At 38.4% G+C, this 17999-nt stretch overlaps 1 protein-coding gene across 1 annotated transcript in view; it reads right to left on the bottom strand.

Annotated features, from left to right (window-relative positions):
- Nucleotides 1–14: 14 nt before the first annotated feature.
- sycp2 (synaptonemal complex protein 2) overlaps nucleotides 15–17999 on the bottom strand; it is a 19074-nt gene continuing 1089 nt past the window's right edge. Inside the window, exons 2-46 of the mRNA XM_016672183.1 lie at nucleotides 17841–17950; nucleotides 17607–17747; nucleotides 17392–17520; nucleotides 17199–17303; nucleotides 17089–17113; nucleotides 16787–16872; nucleotides 16591–16685; nucleotides 16470–16504; nucleotides 16214–16356; nucleotides 16061–16113; nucleotides 15795–15840; nucleotides 15511–15609; nucleotides 15326–15386; nucleotides 15083–15231; nucleotides 14796–14852; nucleotides 14528–14614; nucleotides 14327–14432; nucleotides 13922–14037; nucleotides 13284–13338; nucleotides 13135–13180; nucleotides 12979–13058; nucleotides 12450–12889; nucleotides 12226–12353; nucleotides 12092–12128; nucleotides 11936–12003; nucleotides 11784–11829; nucleotides 11567–11610; nucleotides 11362–11422; nucleotides 11073–11238; nucleotides 10912–10973; nucleotides 10648–10812; nucleotides 8820–8966; nucleotides 8565–8684; nucleotides 7766–7916; nucleotides 6803–7095; nucleotides 5296–5547; nucleotides 4287–4338; nucleotides 4021–4152; nucleotides 3503–3657; nucleotides 3187–3281; nucleotides 2795–2894; nucleotides 2620–2678; nucleotides 1137–1215; nucleotides 815–871; nucleotides 15–449 (exon numbers count right to left, since the gene is read on the bottom strand). Of these exons, the coding sequence (XP_016527669.1) occupies nucleotides 393–449; nucleotides 815–871; nucleotides 1137–1215; nucleotides 2620–2678; nucleotides 2795–2894; nucleotides 3187–3281; nucleotides 3503–3657; nucleotides 4021–4152; nucleotides 4287–4338; nucleotides 5296–5547; nucleotides 6803–7095; nucleotides 7766–7916; nucleotides 8565–8684; nucleotides 8820–8966; nucleotides 10648–10812; nucleotides 10912–10973; nucleotides 11073–11238; nucleotides 11362–11422; nucleotides 11567–11610; nucleotides 11784–11829; nucleotides 11936–12003; nucleotides 12092–12128; nucleotides 12226–12353; nucleotides 12450–12889; nucleotides 12979–13058; nucleotides 13135–13180; nucleotides 13284–13338; nucleotides 13922–14037; nucleotides 14327–14432; nucleotides 14528–14614; nucleotides 14796–14852; nucleotides 15083–15231; nucleotides 15326–15386; nucleotides 15511–15609; nucleotides 15795–15840; nucleotides 16061–16113; nucleotides 16214–16356; nucleotides 16470–16504; nucleotides 16591–16685; nucleotides 16787–16872; nucleotides 17089–17113; nucleotides 17199–17303 (4410 nt within the window). The 5' untranslated portion in view covers nucleotides 17392–17520; nucleotides 17607–17747; nucleotides 17841–17950 and the 3' untranslated portion in view covers nucleotides 15–392. The remainder of the gene's footprint in view (nucleotides 450–814; nucleotides 872–1136; nucleotides 1216–2619; nucleotides 2679–2794; nucleotides 2895–3186; nucleotides 3282–3502; nucleotides 3658–4020; nucleotides 4153–4286; nucleotides 4339–5295; nucleotides 5548–6802; nucleotides 7096–7765; nucleotides 7917–8564; nucleotides 8685–8819; nucleotides 8967–10647; nucleotides 10813–10911; nucleotides 10974–11072; nucleotides 11239–11361; nucleotides 11423–11566; nucleotides 11611–11783; nucleotides 11830–11935; nucleotides 12004–12091; nucleotides 12129–12225; nucleotides 12354–12449; nucleotides 12890–12978; nucleotides 13059–13134; nucleotides 13181–13283; nucleotides 13339–13921; nucleotides 14038–14326; nucleotides 14433–14527; nucleotides 14615–14795; nucleotides 14853–15082; nucleotides 15232–15325; nucleotides 15387–15510; nucleotides 15610–15794; nucleotides 15841–16060; nucleotides 16114–16213; nucleotides 16357–16469; nucleotides 16505–16590; nucleotides 16686–16786; nucleotides 16873–17088; nucleotides 17114–17198; nucleotides 17304–17391; nucleotides 17521–17606; nucleotides 17748–17840; nucleotides 17951–17999) is intronic.

Below are 17999 nucleotides of genomic sequence, written 5' to 3'. Positions count from 1 at the left end.
GCTTTAACAAGAGGTTTAAAAACAATTAAATACATTTAGGATTATGTTTTTTATTACTTAAACATCTTTCACTAAAGCATAAATACAGTGTTTTAAAAATATTAAAGCCATGCAGAGGCTAATGCCCTGTTTGCACCAACACCAAGGGGACTTTCTTTAGCTCTCACTGGATAGTAAAGAACATTCTTCTGAAATTTAGAAACATCTCTAACGAAACACAATGCATATTAGGAACAAGTCCAGCTCTCAAACAACTGGATGCATCCACACAAAACAAAAGGATCTGAAGTAAAAACATCGCATATGAGCACAGTAGAAACAACATCACATGTTGACAATCACATCGGTTCACAGTGTAGGGTAACCTTTGGTCACCTCCAAACCTGGATCCATCAGGGGAAAAACAAAGCATGTAGTCCTCTCTTCACACTCTGGATCTCTCCCTCGTGCTATGAGCAGCGCACAAGCGTCGGAAAAGATCATTGAGAACATGATAAATCATCTCAGATGATACTGTGTACAACACTGGATGTTAAAGTGGATATTCAGAGTCCACACATCCTTTCTAACATTTTTGTTTTTCATTTGATTTGGACAGAATAAATGTCACACTAAAGGTGCGGAGAAAAAAAACAAAAAAAAAACGGTCTGGAATTATCCGTCCTGCTCCGTGACAAAAACCTGGTGTTTAACGCAGGTGTGTGGAGTTTTTCCATTTAACTGAATGAACATGTTCTCAGAGGCAGAGCGAAAAGTAAAACATTGAAAGCCAGATTTTTAGGCTGAGGCGTCACCTGTGTTGGTGTCAACTCACCATTTCACTGAGAAGCCTGTCCTGAATCGACTTCATGTCTTTTTTTATCAGGCACATCTGAAAGCAGCAGCCAGTATAAAAAGATTTTATGGATATGAGACACAATTTGGTCTGTGAGTGAATTTATGGCATGAAGAGAAAAGAGTAAAAGTTTCTGGTACTAAAACTGATGGTTAAACAGAGATTACAGTCCTTGACAGGAAGAGGCTGAAGTGGTCTACTTTGATTTATAACTAAAGTTTCTCCTCTTGGGACTTGCACAATTATTACCAGAGAAGAAACACAATAAATCATACAATTTATACGTATGTGAAAGTCATACCTCTGATTTGAACACCCCGTCTTCATAATCCCAGTTGTGACCAGTGATACTTTGTAAGGTTTTCTTCAGTGTATCAGTTCTGGAAAGAAAATGCATACAAACAAAAACAAAAAAAAAGAATGGAAAAGACTGTTTGTGAAGATAAAAAAAAAAAAATGCAAATAACACATTTTTAATGGCAAAAATTATGGGTCGGTTGACAGAATGACTTCAAATTCAAAATTATGTATAGAAGTGAATACTTTTTAAATTGAGTAATTTATTTAAATGGGCATAATAATAAGGTCACCACACGTTTTATCAGGATTTGATGACAATTAACACACAAGCTAACAATCTCACACAACACGGCATCAAGATGGATAACTAGTTTAAATCATTAAAAACTTGAGTGCAATTCAATAATGATAACATGGTCAAATGCAATCTGTTTCCAGGTGGTGTCTAATTTTATGTGTCCAAGGAAAATACACATTTGAAATAATTATTGATCACAGAGATCCATAAATAATTGGTGAGGGTAGGGGAAAAATAATAAAAATTCATTTTCCTGTCTATTCACTAACCGTGTCAAAACTACAAACTCCCAACCTTTTGGTCAATAGATTATTTTAAAAAAATCAATCAAAGTAAGAAGTGTCTGTCTTGACACAATCTTTTAATTTCTTAATTTCTTTGCTGTATTTTTTTTAAATGTTAAATTCCTCAGAAAAAAAGTCCTTTTTGCTCAAAATCGAATTGGCAGGAGAGATAAAAAAAAAAAAACTGGACATAGGTATCTATCAGAAAAAAAGCCAGACCAATCATGATTATATAATAGAGACAAACACCTTTCTCTCATATATTATAGCAATTTGTTTTTTAATATTAAATGCATATGACTGCTATCAGCTGGCATGCTAGCAGTGTTTTTAAGGCCTATGATGTAAACATTGGGAGAACAGTGACATTGTAGCAGAAAGCACAGTGATGTGCATAAGGACACGTTGCCACACATCATAACAAAAACTTCAGAATCAAGTGTTAATCGACAAATTAGGGCACAAAAAGGACATTTCTTGGATAACAGAGTGTGCTGGTTACAGCCTGGGAAGCATAAGGCTTATAAGCCATGGTGATAAATCTGGGTGCCGGCTGGATAACAGTCAGGCGCTGAACACAGGCAAATCATCTGTAAAACCCCTATTAGTTATAGCAGTGGAAACATCTCTTCAAAAATAGCTTGTGCTGGAGGGAGACATATTTAGTTTCTGATGATAGCCCAGAGGGGGGAAATGACTTTCCAGTCAACCCCTTTAATCCTTGTTCTACTGAATAAACAAGTGTGTTGTTCAACGTTTTACAGGGTATTTTAGTCCAAGCTTGAGGAAAAAAGACAACAACAACAACAACAACAAAAACAATCAATGATCAGAAGAGTGTAGCTGAAGTACAATATGACTCTTTCAGCCTCTACAGAGAAACACGTAAGTCTTTAATTCACCTCTTGGTTTCCTGCTTCTGGTAACCATGGAAAGTCATCATCTGTTTTTTCCAGAATATCTGCAAGAAAGAAGGGTCCAAATGATGGCTGTCATCTGTTTAAAATGAGCAATGTTAAAGTCGTTACGTTAGTTTTATGATCAAGTTTGAGGTGAAAACAAGCTTAAGTGACCCACGGTGATGTCTTTCTCCATGTTTTGCAGCATGTTGTTGTCCAGCTCCATCTTCTTGATCTCCTCCAAAAGGACCTTTTGAATTTGTCCAACTCTCTGAGCTCTGTGCAGAGCAGAAAACAAACAATAAAACAAACAAAAAAAATACATCTAAGAAGAAAAGCCTGCAGAGTTTTATCCCACAAAGCAGGAACGTTGAGGATTTGGAGCCTATAGCAGCATGCGGATATTCAATAACTGGAAAATTAGAGCTCTGATAAAACAAAAGCCAGACAACCATCTATGTTTTTCTTTATTAAATAGTACTGAAGGTCAAATCATTTTCAAGTCAGTTTGTGCATTTAACAAAAAGGTTAGAAATACATTAGAAAACCATAAAATCCCCCAGGACAGACCTTTTTTTGTTAAGCTGGATACCAATAGAGGAGATGTGTTGCTGGAAAGTTTTGGAAGATTGTTTGTTGTAGATTTCCATAATCTTGCAACGGTCCTGAAAACATTTATCACACGACATACAGTTGATCAAGACAAGTCGGAGAGGAGTCCATTCTTAAAGGTAGTCACTGCTTTCTAAAATAAACTCAGTTAATTGAAGACTTATAAGAATATTCATGGCTTCAGAAAGGGTCTGGGCATAAAACACAGTACAGGATATTTTCTTATTTTGTTGTGCGTGTGTGTGTGCGTGTGTATGAATGTGTGCAAGTAAACCTGGAACTTGTTTTTCAGCTCAGAGCTCAGCTGCTGACAGAGGTTATTTGGGTTCAGAGTTCTTCCTGGCAGCTCTGAATCCTCTTCCATGTCTTCAGTCTCCCACTGACTGCAGCTTATGTGGCTCATCTCATCCACCGCAGACACTTCGGCAACTGTGAGCAGAACACATCCAGACATCACTTCTAGTTTGAATCGCTTTTGTTGTTCCAACACAAACCTGCTGAACACGTCTCACTCTCTGCATAATTCTCACTGCAAAATCATATATTTTCTTTTTAGAAAGTTGCCTACACCCCAAAATAAAATGTTGGGTAAAATCGTGGTGAAAACATTATTTCATCATGTACTGTAGAGTTCAAGTGTTTAAGAGAATGACAGGCCTCGTGGTTTCACCTGATCACACGCCTTTTTATGCGCAATTACTGCCAGTGGTGTTCTGGCTTTCTTTTTTTTTAAATGTATTTTAGCAAAAGAGCTATTTATTTTTGGGGGTGAGAATGATAAATATGGCTTACAAGACTTGAAAAGTTTTCTTGGCTTCATTCGAGGAGAACGCTGGCCTCTAATCTTGCTTTTCTTCTTCTCCTCTTCTTTCTCATCTTCCTCTGAATTACTGGATGATGAAATGCAGCGTTTGCGAGCTGGTCCTAAAAGACACGTCCACGCATCAAGCAGCCATTGTTTTTCTCTTTTTCTGCACTAATACATAGCAACGATTTATTTGTGGTGCACACATTATGCTGTTAGCAACTTAACGAACTGAAAAATAAGAACGTTTTACCTGAGACGAAATGCTGTGTCAGCTCAAGGTTCTTGTCAGTGACCGGTGTTTTCTATCAGAATCAACAGTGATGCATTAGGCACTTATTTTATGGTCATATCACAATAATCCATTTCCACTTTTTAAATTGTCCAGTCCACTCAGTAATCTACAAACATCCAAGATAGGGTTTCCTACTCAGTTAATGACAAAATTCTACACTTTTACAAATAGTCTAAACATTAAAAGTTCTCAATGTTTTACAAACTATAAAGAGTAAATATATGTTTTTTTATTTTAAGACAATGGGATAGAGGAAGAAAAAATGAAAATACAAATGCTATATTAATAAGCACCAGATCTGGAAAACTCTTAAATCAAATTTCATACATTTTCTAGACGCAGGCAAATATAATAAAACAAAGGTCAGGGTTTCCCTCAGTGTGTTATAAGCCTGGCAGGCCACCAGGCTTTACTTGTGCCCCCACCAGACTTAGCATTGTTAATTTATTAGTTGTTTTTTTTTTGCCTCCCTTTTTTTTTTTTTCTTTCTTTCTTCCATGCATGTCTTTCTTTTGATTTTTTTTTTTTTCTTTTTTGTTTTCTTTATTTTTTTTTTAACTCCAGGGGGTGGGTGGTTGCTTGCTGTCTGCCGCTGCGCCCTGGGTTTCGGGTTTTTTCTGTTTTCTGCGGTGCACCGTTCAATGATAAATTCTGATCTTTTCTCTTATTCTTCTCTCTTTTCTCCCTCGTCGAACGTTCAACCATTGTCCTCTGTTCTCTCCTCTTTGCGATTTTTGATTTTTGCTTTTCTGTATGTTTTTTCTTCACATTTGTCATTCCCCTTTGTCGCCCGACTGTATAGTCAGACTATATTTGTCTGACTATATATGTCTGACATATTACTATATTTAGCAATATGTCAGACAAAACAAATCGGTCAAAATCGGAATTGGCAATGGGGGATCGGCCAAAAAAGACTACAATTGGTGCACTCCTAAAAAAAAGCCTCAGGAAAAGAGATAAAAACCTCCTTCGTGTTTCTGCTGAGAACTGACGACTTTGGCGATGACTGGCTTAGGGAGCCCAGGGAAACTGAGGACACTTTACTGAGGTCAAGGTTACAACCACTGGGTAAGGCGACTCCAGGGAGCGGTGACTGGTGGGCAGACGGTACTGGTGGCTTGTCTAGCTCCAGAAGAGTTGATGTCAAGAGTGGCTGTGTGGATGGAGACAAAAGGGACGGAGGCACTGGGGACAGATGTTGCTGGACTGGAAGAATCTGGAAAGAAACAATTAAGGCCAGAGAACATTATGACAAATCGTCGATGTGAGGCGATATTGCAGCTCATTTTGTAATTACAAATGTCTGCTGTGGATTATAAACAAGGAATGATGAGGGCAGTAGGAAGCAGATGAAGTGCAACAGTAATATTATCAGCCTGGAGTTCGAAAGAATATTTCAATCGTGCTACTTCACTGTTCATAATATCCTACATAATCACTACACGATTTTCTTTTTAACTCGTCAAACGACTCGTTCCCTCTGAATGGTCTAGTTTCAATTTTAGCTAAATGGTCTCATGTTACTTTATGATGTGTGTATAACTGTTACAATAATGAGTCTTAAAAGAGAACCTTTGTGTTTCTACCTAAAGTGTCACGGTTTGTTTGAGTTCAACCTCTGGGAATTCCAGCTCACCTATTGGACGGCCTTCAGTTATTTAACAGCTTAGAGCTGATACATTTTTCCAGTGATTCACGGCTGTCAACTAACGCCGGTGGTTTACACGTGAGGTAATGGTATGTGAATCACATGAAGATGCTACATTTCAGACTGAGAGGGGAGATGCTGAATAATTGCCAAGATGAAGTGTTGCAAGAAGCATTTGACAACTGGAATAAAACATCACAGGTGAAAGTTTTACCTGGAGCGTAAAACTCAATGATATAGAATATTCCTGAAAAAAATGTGATTTATATCAGTAAATTGCTGAATTTATAACTTCTTATTAAGAATCTAAAAACAGCAACGTTTCTTCTTTTCACAGAGTCTTACATGTTAGTATAGGTTATTTGCAGGTTTTTTCTTCGTGAACAATTTCCTTTCCACCATGTTTTTTTGTTGTTGTTATTGTTGGTCTACCCAGCTGTTGGTTGATTTCAACAGAATTTGTTAGTTTCTTAATTAGAATTCGAAGACAGATGGCTGGCATTCCCCATCTATTAGATATTGCTCAATATCCTAAAGTTCAACTACCTTCTCTCACAGATGCACTGATAATCGTTTTGCTTTCTCTGAGAATTCGACAACCATCTGTATCAATTTGTGAGTATGTTATCAGGCCTGAGCTTCCAGGTTATGCAAATATTTGATTAAGAGTAAATTGGGTTGTTTCTGGAGCTAACAAAATGGCTCAGTCCAACCATGAGCAGTATTATCAAAGTGGAGAGAGAACACAGTCAACAACTGTTTAACTTTTGATGCAGAACATTTGAGCGTGACATACGTTTTCAGAGTTAGGAGGTTGACCAACCTCTGCAGCAGTGAGTCCAGTGGGGGGACTGGGTGCGGGGGTCTGACTTGCCAGTGAACAGGCAGACGGGACGGACGGAGTCTTCGAATAGTCCTGGTTTTGTTCTCCGTTATAGAAAGAAGACAGCTTACGCTGGCCTTTGCTGTTGACTGTGGAGCGAACTTTGGGTAGCAGCTGGATTGGAGAGGGGGTGCCCTGGCAGGATAGATCTCTGGAGGTAGGGAGTGGGGATCCCCGTGGGCTGAGGACAGTGGAGCAGGTCAAACCCAAGGTTGGTGCTGACCTCCCAGCGGCTGTGAGGGTCCAAAGCAAACACAGATGTTCTAACAGCTGGCTTCAGATATTGGTTGGAGCACAGAAGGTCAACATATACACCCTTTCTCCACACTGTTTTACGGTTAAGGGTTTGGAAAGCATAACATCGTTTGGAGCGAAGAAGCACCACATGGAAACTGAGACTCAACTGAACATACACAATGACAAAATGTTAAGATAAATACCAAAAGGTGCAAAAGTGCTGTTTGTAAAAAAAACAAAAAAAAAAACATGTTATGTGCAACTATTCTCGTCAAATACTCTGACCCCACTTCTGAAACACATCGTCATTACCTAATTGCAAACATTAACATTCCATGTTATTTACAGATTTAAAGACTGAGATGGATCACATTCACAAGTAGCTATATCTGTTAGAATTACAAACTTTCCACTTAATTTAGTCATGCTGTAAAAATGAGGAAAACCTTACAATTCCCCAGATGAACCCAAATTAGCCAATTTGAATGATCTGAATCATTTTCCACTTCAAGAACTGCCAAAGGGCCAGAAAAATATATATAACAGTGGCCTATGTGATGTAACGAAACCATTTGATTAACCATGAAAGATTCGACTGATGTCAAAGAAGTCAAAAGACTGTTGTCTCTCTCTGAAGTTGGTAAGGAGCTTTCCTCTCCAACTTACATCTCATCTTTTCAATGAAAGGAGGAGACGGACAGAAAGAGGTCTGGCAGGCGGCCAAGGAATCCTTCAAAGAACTTGTTTGTTCTCGACCTGGGATGACATTTTTCTTATTCAACATCAAAGTTTCCTGGAGAATGTTCCCCGCTTTAACCTGTTGGGAAATAATCTTTTTATTCATTCTGGACAGCTGTAAGCATGAAATACCAAACTATTTATACATAAAAAAGTAAATGGTTGAAAACAGTTGTTAACACATATTATGAAAAAAAAAGACTTTGAACCTTTTTTTCTCAGATCAAATCAAACTAAACGTTTTTTGTTTTCTTTCAGCTTTATCTTTTTTTTCTTGCTAAATACCAGATAAGACAGTAATTGGTTCCAAAGGTGAATCAACAAAGTACTGAGTAAAGATTGTGAATACTTATGAACATATGATATCTTACTTTTGATATACTTTCAAAAATCTCTAAAATCTTTTCATGTTGTCTTTATGTGATGTTGTGTGTAGAGTTAAAGGCTGTAACATTACAAATGAGGGAAATGTGAAGCGTTATACTTTCCAGTTCCACTGTGGCCTCTATTTCTTTTTTTCTTGCACAAAAATGTGAAATTAAAGATTAAATTATTTCTCATGAATTAGCCATTATCATTGTTTAATATAGTACTTTATTAGAGGGTTGTTTATTTGGGGAATTTTACCATTAGGATTACTGAGTCATTAGAGTAAACTAGTATCAACTAAAAAGCTTCATTCATAAATCCTATTTCACAATCTTCATTTTTATGACTGAACTCTCACCTTAAGGTCTGTTTTTGTGAGATCGGCCTCCCTGTATTTGTCTGCCTGGTGGTCAGAGAGGTCTTTTTTACTCTTCTTTATCGGTGGATCATCTGCACAGTTCTCCTCCTTGTTCCACTGCTGCTCGACAGAACAAATAAAACAGTCAGACACACCAAAATGTATTATTATTCAGCTCTTTCTGTGATGTCTAACTATGAATATTTATGCACAATCATCAGTTAATGTGGGTGAAATTAAACAAAATGTATGTACCTCTTCTTTGGAAAAAGGATACACATCCAACACAAACTCTGTGGGTGGTTTCATTTTGATTGGTTGTTTGCTCGCAGTCCTTTTCTTCTTTGTTGGCGCAACCTCTTTTGTCTTTTCTAAATTCTTCAAATTATCGGCAGAGGAGTGCTGTTTTAAAGGAAAAACAGCACTTTGTCAAATCTGAAAAAACCCAAGTTGAGATTTACCATTCACTAAAGTACTGGGGTTGACACGTACTAGTAAAACACTCACAAAAAGAAAGGGATTTTGGGTGAAATTTATGGTAAGTGCAAAAAGTTCACCCTATAAAGATATATAATGAAACTAGGCTTTTAAGTAGAACAATGCAATGGTCATTTCTTCATGTCACAGAAAAAAAGCCAACAAAGGAGTTGTGTATGCAACAAAAACATCAATCCCTAAATAACGTCTCATGTGCCTTTGAGCATCAACAACACCTTTATAACGACGTCTCATTCTGTTCACTAGTTGACTTATTGTTTGCTGAGGTAATTCTTGTGTGGTGGTCCTTAGGTTATTGAGGTTTTGGGTACAGAGGGACATGAGTCTTCACAAAGTTTTAGGTGATCCAATAGGTTTTCAATGGGATTTATGTCTGGAGAAAGTGCAGACCACTCCATTCGAGGTTATCCCCCAGTCTCCAGCAGCCGATCGCTAATAACACAACCTCGATGCGCTGGAGAACTGTTGTCCATGAAAGTGAAATTAGGCCTGTGTTCTTCATGCTGAGTTACAATGAATGGATGTAATTCGCAGTATATAGGTTTGTCACCAAGTGTACAGTAGTTCTGTATTGACTATACACACATACCCACACTGTAACACCACCAAAAGCTCGTTTAGTGACAACAGTGGCTGATGCATAGCGTTCTCTTGTCGCCTCCAGCATCGTTATTATCTAATTTTTGCTAAGCGTGAATCGACTTTGATCAGAGAACAGCACTGAGGCCTAATGGTCCCTTGACCAGTCAGTGTACATGCTCCCTGCGCAATGCAAGACAATTTGACCTGGAGGTGTGTTTAGGTGCCCTTCTGGGTCATCTAGCACGCAGACCATGCGGATGTCAAGTTTTGAATGGTCTAAAATGACACTTCCTTAAGCATTCCTAGGATTTATCACACAGTTCCACAATGAAGCAGTCATCAGTGTGATGTGTGCCCAAAGGACATCCACTTTTACGGCTTTCTGTGACCGCTCCAGTCTCTCTGTTGCAACCTGCTGACCACACTCTGTGACACTAAAAGCTCAGTGGCCGCTTCCATCTGAAGATATGCGGTTTGAAGCCTGGAGACGGTGAGGTACTGCTAATTAGTTGTTAGGTGTCGTCTTGGTTTCATGATGTCAAAATGCGAACAACCTGATGAGGAGGACTGTTCAAATACAAACTTTGACTGGATCTGTAAATTTACTGGTTGATTCATGGACCAAACACTTGTTATGAAATGTGTCAATACACAAGATGTTAAAGAACAGAAAGTTGTGCATTTAGAAATTTCGATAAGGTCACATTAAGTTCACCTGTAGGGGTTGTAGTGAATAGGTTCGTAATAAAATTTCACCTGAAAGCTGAATATCCCTATCTTTTATGAGTAGTTTATTTACTTAGAAAGTTTAAAATAATTTATTTTCACAGTATAACAAAAATGTTAATAAAAATGTCATATAAAACTTTATAAAGCTCAAAGTCAAGACTTTGTGTATGCTTTCAACAGACAGCTCTGTGAATGTGGCACAGATGAGCTTGCACTACTTGCTCAGATGAGTTGCTTAAACACAAAACACGAGGCATAGAAAAAGCTCTTTTGCCTTGGGTGACTGAGGCGTCTCTGTTTCCGACTGGCTGTCATCTGTATCTGGTTCCTTGTAGTTCTTCTTAGAGGTGGCTGCCACTCTCCTGGGCCTCTTTGAAGCAGCTTGTGGTTTTCTGCTGACTGCTGCTTGCTTCGCTGCCTTTGGGTGATCCAAGGCCTCCTATGAACACAGATTCTTGTTATACGACAGTGACACACAGTGGTAACGTGGGGTACAGCAGCAGCAGCAGTTTGTGGAGCAGTAGCTGCAACGTCTTACCTGAGTAAGTTTGCTTTTGTCCTTCCCAACTTTTGAAGATGATTGTAAATCTGGGGGTATGTCTGTTAAGTAAATACCAAATGATATAATAAGCTTTATGTATAGGATCAATGATGCATTCTTTTATTGAGCTTTTCTGCAATAAATTAAAGGCTATGGACCTGGAGACTGCAGAGGGACTTTTTTGGGTTTGATCTGTGGCTGTCTGGAGTACTTGATGACTTGGGGTTTGGGCTTCCTGGCTGACTCTCTCAGCCAGCTGACATCTGTCGGGGCGTTGTCCGTGTCTGTGTCACTGAACAGATGCTTTTTCACATGCAGCTTGTTCTGCAACATACATGTCAGCAGGTGACAAATGCAGATGTATGTTGTCAGACGAGCCAATATGCAGCCATGCTGCTCCAAACTGAGAAACATCAATTATTTTGGACCACTATAACTCAAGCGTACTTTTGCCAGAGGTTGCTCTTTCTTAGATGTGATGAGAAATGTAGAGGAGTTGTGGATGCCACTGTCAAACAACAAAAATAAAATGAAACAACCAGAAAAAGAAAATCTCAGAAGTTCCACATTTGAATAGTTATGGAGTGAAACCTCTGAGGATTAGATAATTTTTTTCTTCATTTTGTCATTGTATAATGTTATTGTGGTTCACCTGGTTGATGTGACAAGTGATTTGGTAAAGGGTTGGTTCTCTTTCTAATGGGCAAGAAAACATTTATAAAACTTAAATATCCACAGTAGTTAAAAACATTAAATCTTGACAAATGTTGGCCACTGAATTACAGGTCAAGGTTCCTACACATTTTTCATTTGCAAAACAACCAAGTAGGAGATTAAGGAAGAAAGTAAGGAAGAAAAGGATCTGTTACCCCAATGGAGAGAGGAGAATCAGCACTGAATTCAAAGGTATCTTTCCTACGAAACAAAAGGGAGATTAAATACAACTTCAAATGAATTACAACCCTAGAATTTATCATTTCCTCCCCAATTTTCCCAATTTCAACTCAAATGTTTGCATTACCTGTTTCTGACAGAGGCTGTGGTTGAGTTTAAGGATTTCCTAACGTTTACTTTTTGGAGTGTTTCCATCTGTAGCATAACATATCTTCAGTTAAACAAGCAGGTGCCACAGTAATTTTTCAGGTAAAGTCAAGATATCAGCTAAACAAAGACTTACTTTACACGTCGGCATCTTGACCATGTTAAAGATTGATCTACGACGACAAAAAAAAAACCAGGCAGTACATGGTGTTTTTCTGCTCTAACTGAAGTATGTTTATTGATATGAAGAAAATCCCTAAATGTGCATACCTGTTTATGAGAGGGGGAATCCAGTTATGAGTCATTTTCTCTGCACTGCCTTTTCTTGTGGGTTGGGTTTTAGTCTCGTAACGGCTGGAGATGAGCTTCATCATGCTAGCTGTGACCTCTGAGTCTCTCTGAGTTGTACGTGAGAACGAGATTAAAACTGATCACTGAAACAATTAATAACTTTAAACTGCTGGTTAAATGGATTGAATACACAGAATTCATACTTTGTCTCTCCTCGAAATCGCCATCTTGATGTCATCTTTGACCTGAGATTGTTTTTGGTTCTGGACAGTCTTATTTGTGATGGTCTTCTCTGAAGCTTTCGCAGCACCAGCATCTGCCTCCAGTGCCGTCTTTTCTTTCCCCTTTTCTTTAGATTGTTTGCTTCTCTGAGCCCTTTGCGTTTTGGGAACAGTCACAGAAGCACGCGTGTTTTCTGAGTCTGTTTCTCCGGAGCCCCGTTTGGTATTGGACGCTTTCCTGAGGTGATCAGCTGATTCTTGAGGCGGAGGATCTTTGCTCCTGTCATTGAGGAGCTTCTGCAGGCGCTCGGTCAACTCACTGTGGAACTGCTTGTGGAGAACAAGACTTGACCCGGAAACAGACAATTTCTGGCCTGAGGAAGGGCAGCGCTGCTGCGGTTCCAGCAAACTTGAATTAGGCTCTGAACAGAGAAAGATAACAGCACAGATTAACACACACATGCATACATACATATATGCTATGTTGATATCGGTTATCAACTTTGTTTACCAAGTCTTGATAATGAGGTGATTTTCTGAGTTGGCATCCTTAGCATTTCAGAGTCGGATAATTTGCTCCAGTTAGAGCCACTGTAGGTTGAACAAACAAAACAACTTCTCTTTATAGAAAAACTGTCTTTGATTAGAAGTTTATCCCTCGACTTACGTGTTACATGCCGCTCTGGGTTGTGTGTCGGGTACAAAATTGGATTCTGGAGGTAAAAAGGTGATGGAGAACTTTTATAGGTTAAAGAATTACAAACCCATGTTTGTATTTTTGGTGACAAGTTCAGATCAAAGTCACTGTAGCAATACCCTGAGACTTTTCTTCGAATAGAAAGGAATCTTCTGCTGCTGCCACAGGGATCTTCTGTAAGGAACACAGAAACAACGCATAAAACTGAATGACATGCAGCTATTAACATGCAACTTTCAGCCAACCATGATACCATCAGTGAAACAAAAAGTAATAATTTTCAAGACTTTTTGTAAATGAACAATTAATTCTGCTGAGTTTTTGTAGAGGTCGTTTTACAATTTACCAACATTAATTTTTACTATGGAATTAGTGGCAAATATTATTTCTATTATTTCAGAATAAAAAGAATGGAACTTTTTTTCGGATTCTGTTGCTTTCTGTTGCTCTACCCTTTAGAAACTGTAAGAAATGAGATGGGAATTAGCCTAAAATATGATTAAAACATTTTAAACTTTCAATCCAATTTATCATAAAAGTTCTGGTATATTTTACTTTATGTAACAAAAATAATAAAAAAAAAAGGTAAATTGATAGACCAATAAATGGTCTTGTTTAAGGTCGATTATCTGTTTTAACTGTGTGCTCAACATAAAGGGCTTTACAAAAACAATTGTATGCCTTAAACCAGAAATGTTGATGTATTTTATAAGACAGACCAAGCAGTGCATCATTTAAGTTTTCTTTTGTGACAAACCTGTTCCTTGTTGCCAAACACTTCTGTGCTGCATGGTGTTGTGTTGTGGCTGTTGGTCATAACAGCTGTGCTGCAAACAGAGAACTTCAGCAAAGAGGTGCTGCCTTTGTTATTGGCTGTAATGTACACATAAAAAGAAAAGCAAATGGTATCAGGTAAAGGTTGAGTCGCATGCTTTGTGCCTTAATCCTGACAGACAGGTTGCTGTAAAAATTATTCCTTAAGAGAAAATAAATGAACTCAGGATTGGTCAATGAACAGGTGTGCGCTGCAAAGCAAAGTATCAACCATATGCCAACTTGGAACTTGAGCAAAAACAATCTAACACAACCACTAACACATTCAAGCTGGTATTTACTTATTCCTTACGCTACTCGTGATGTTGCACTTTCAGGCGTTACTCACTTGATGACTTAGCAGGAAGAAAACAGCCGACATTTACACTTCCTCTCTCACTGCTGCTGATGTAGATGGTGGACTCTGATATCCGCTGTCTGGCAGGGGTCACCATCTAGATGCAAGACAAAAGACAACTTGATATATTCGCATTATGTTAATGTTAAACAACCGACTACAGCATTTTTATGTAAAATCCAAACGTGTTGCCTGTGCAGGTGCAGTTGTGGTGGACAACAGGAAGGGGGCAGTGTTTTTCTCATTTTCACTCAGAGACACCTGGCTCTCTGGAACAACCTGTGTGAACAGACACACATGCAGCAACATCAATACACAAATTTTTGGTTTTGCTAACACAGCTTGAAGACGCTCTGAGGAATAAACTTGTCGACAAAGGATCAGCACACTGCATTTCATGTGTAAATATCATATTGAACATATGGCTATAAATAAAGCCTGTTGTCAGGGTTTTGCTTACCTGGGTGCTGATCCCTTCTACTGTGTGTTTAGCTTCTGTTTTCACTACATGGGTGCCCTGACAGAATAAGAGAGATTAATGCCAGACAATAATTTATTATGACCAAAATGTTTCCTTTTCTCACAGTCTAATCGACACTATATACTAACATTTAATTTATTATTATTATTATTTTTTTTTTTTTGTGGATTGTCAGGTTTCCCCACCTTAATGTTTGATCAAACCCTTTTATATACCACAGCAAATGTTGCGGTATTTATATATTTTACAACAAATCGGTCACTAACTTTGTTTTTGTCATCTCCAAAAACACTGCGAGCAGCCTGCAGGATGTCCAGAGAGGAGCTGAAATGGATGATGAGACTGGATCCTTCCACTGAATCAACAACGACGACCTCTGATAGCTTGAGTAGCAAGACTTTCCTCTTGGCCACCTCTAGAGATAAAGAGCAGTTTTTATTGTATATCGTTCATTTATCTCGCCTGCAGTAAAGACCAAAGATACAGAGTTATTTCAGGGCCGTGGTAACCTGTCACCGTGTAGCTGAGGACTTCATTCTCATTGATGCAAACTGTTTCCCAGTGGCCATCCTGGATAAAACAGAAAATTTGGCCTTGTTAGGCTCTAATCGAGGCTAACTTTCGATAAACCATAATGAACAAGTTCTCTTCGGTTGATTTTGATTCCCACAGAACAACTTTGGTGTGCCAGTACCTCTTCATCAGGTAAAGAGAAGTAAAAGGAGATGCTGCTGCTGCCGAGGTTGAAGTCAATCCAGAATTCCTCGAGTTTCTCGTCGGATGGCATCAACAGCTAACAAGATAAACAGAATCTTTTTGCAATAACTACTTACATAGACTAGTAAATTACCACTTGTGCACAAAACCTAATGACAAGATAATCATTCACTACCAGAGTACATTTACTTTCATGCCAGAATCATGTTTTAGAGTACCAATACATATTAAGCTCTGATTAAAAACCTTTTTGACACTCACCTCATACTTGCCCAGATACACTCTCAAACAGGGGTAAGAGTACACTCTGCGGCACAGAAAGGACACTGCTGTTCAGTTAAAAATACAAACTTTCCAAACTCAAAAAACAAATATTCTTCATGTTTCAGAGAAAATGTGGTTAGAAATCATCCAAAAATTTTAATTATGTAAGTTTCTGCGGTGTGACACAGCAAAGCAACATGCAACGATTATTGTTTGAATTCATTTCATAGAATTAAATGTGACAATGTATTGTGCTCTCGTACCTTCTTTTGTCTCCCTGCATCCCGTTCACCATGTTCAGAAACCTTCTGCAAGCCTAAAATTACACATTTATAGTTTTTTTTTTCTTGTCTCTTAAAGATAAATAAAACAGCATGTCACTCCAGTAAGTAAATATTCATATTAATTATTAGCACCGTTTCAAATTCGGAGTCAATGATCTGGGCAAAACCACTGGCGACATGGGCCATGCTAAACCACTGGTCTGCGAGCTTCTTCCTCTGATCGGGAGTGGCCATTCTGCACAATGCCTCCATCAGGGATGACTGCAAGTCATAATCTGCAAAATAGGACGTTTCTGTATTTATTTTGGACGAAAAAGGCAGCAGAGTTTGTTTAAAAAATATAAAAATAAAATTAAATAATAAAAAAATAAAAAAATAAAAAACTTACCACCACCCTCCACAATCCGACCTGCCAGTTTGCTCCTGCAGAAAAATAAACGCAGGCGGGTTCCAGCAAGCGTGGAAAGTTTAGAAATTGGAACCACATCGAGAAAACTACAATTACCCACATGATATCTGAAGCGTCTTGTGATGTTAGGATCCTCCTATTTTTCTTGAACTCCACCGGGATTTTATCCAGAATTATGTTATATTTACGAATTGCCTGTCGGAGCAAAATGAATGCGTTTATTTGCAGCCAAAGACCTCCGTGCATCAGACTCAACGTCATTCTCAAAAGAACAAGTTACACAAATTCTTCCCCACCTCTTTCTGGATCAAAATGTTGATTCTGGAGTCTACTGCCAACTGACCGACAGGATACAGGAAGGACTCAGTCACTTGGGAAGTTCCTGAAAGGAATGTCAGGGAATAAAGTTTGCAGGGAAACGAAACACCTTTAACCACTTACCGTCATCTGATTTTATGCAAATAACGCACAAGTGTCACAATTTATTGTGCTATACCAATTGCATACAATTGAAGAAACAGGATTTCTAACTCTGTTAGTTTTCTCAACATTTTTTTCCAACCAAAAGACAAATAAAATGTGAAATTTACAGACATACCCTCTTTACATGACTCATGAACTACCTGCAGCAGAGGAAACAGGAGAAAATATTTTAGGCAGAAAACGTGTTGTTGCACTAAATGTATTAACTGATGAACAAACGCTCACCATTAAGGCATTTAGGAAGTTCTCCGAGAGCGCAAACATGGTCTCATCCCAGTGTGGGCCGTGTTGGATCCACAGCTTCCTGCATTTCTCAAACCACTGAACCATGTACTCAAAAAATAATGATAATAATTTAAAACCTGAAAATACTTACTCTGTAAACATTGTTGGGTATGTTTTAATAGCATATACTTATCTTTTTAATTAGTCCTTGAGATATTAAACCTGAAAGTCCTGCCCCACTCGGTAATTTCAAATTGTTCCCACATTTGTAGAGGCTCGCAAGTCCCAAACTGGCCGATTTGGTCTCTTTTTGATCCAAACCCTAAAGAGTATAAAAGTTCTTCAGAGTTTTTTAATAAAGAAATTAAACTAACAGAATGATGAACAACTATTTGGACCTAATCTTACCCTGGTGACAAGTTTGTCCAATTTATTGAGGAACTATTGGGAGCATTTAATAGACATGTCTTCAAATGTGTTTCTCTCTAAGAACAAATCGAGAGGCCGGACATCTCCACTCTTCAACGCTGCGCTGATTATATTTTCCAACTGCACAGAAACATTTCAAGTTTTGGAATGCTGTCACTTTCGCAATTAATACTGGAATAACCTTGAAATGAACTGACAGTGATGCAGACCAACCTGAGGGGTCAAGCTTGGAGCCATTCTGGCTTCCAAAGAAACACTTCCTGTTTCTTTCCTGTTTCAGTTCATCCTGTGCAGTCCTCAGGATGAACTGAGAAAACATACACCTGTCAATCACAGGTGTATGTGATTGACATACACATGTCAATCACATAC

Source organism: Poecilia formosa, unplaced genomic scaffold, assembly GCF_000485575.1.
Source record: "Poecilia formosa unplaced genomic scaffold, Poecilia_formosa-5.1.2 Scaffold56, whole genome shotgun sequence".
Lineage (NCBI taxonomy): Eukaryota > Metazoa > Chordata > Actinopteri > Cyprinodontiformes > Poeciliidae > Poecilia > Poecilia formosa.
Note: the sequence above shows the minus strand (reverse complement) of the source record. Positions and strands in the feature narration are given on the sequence as shown.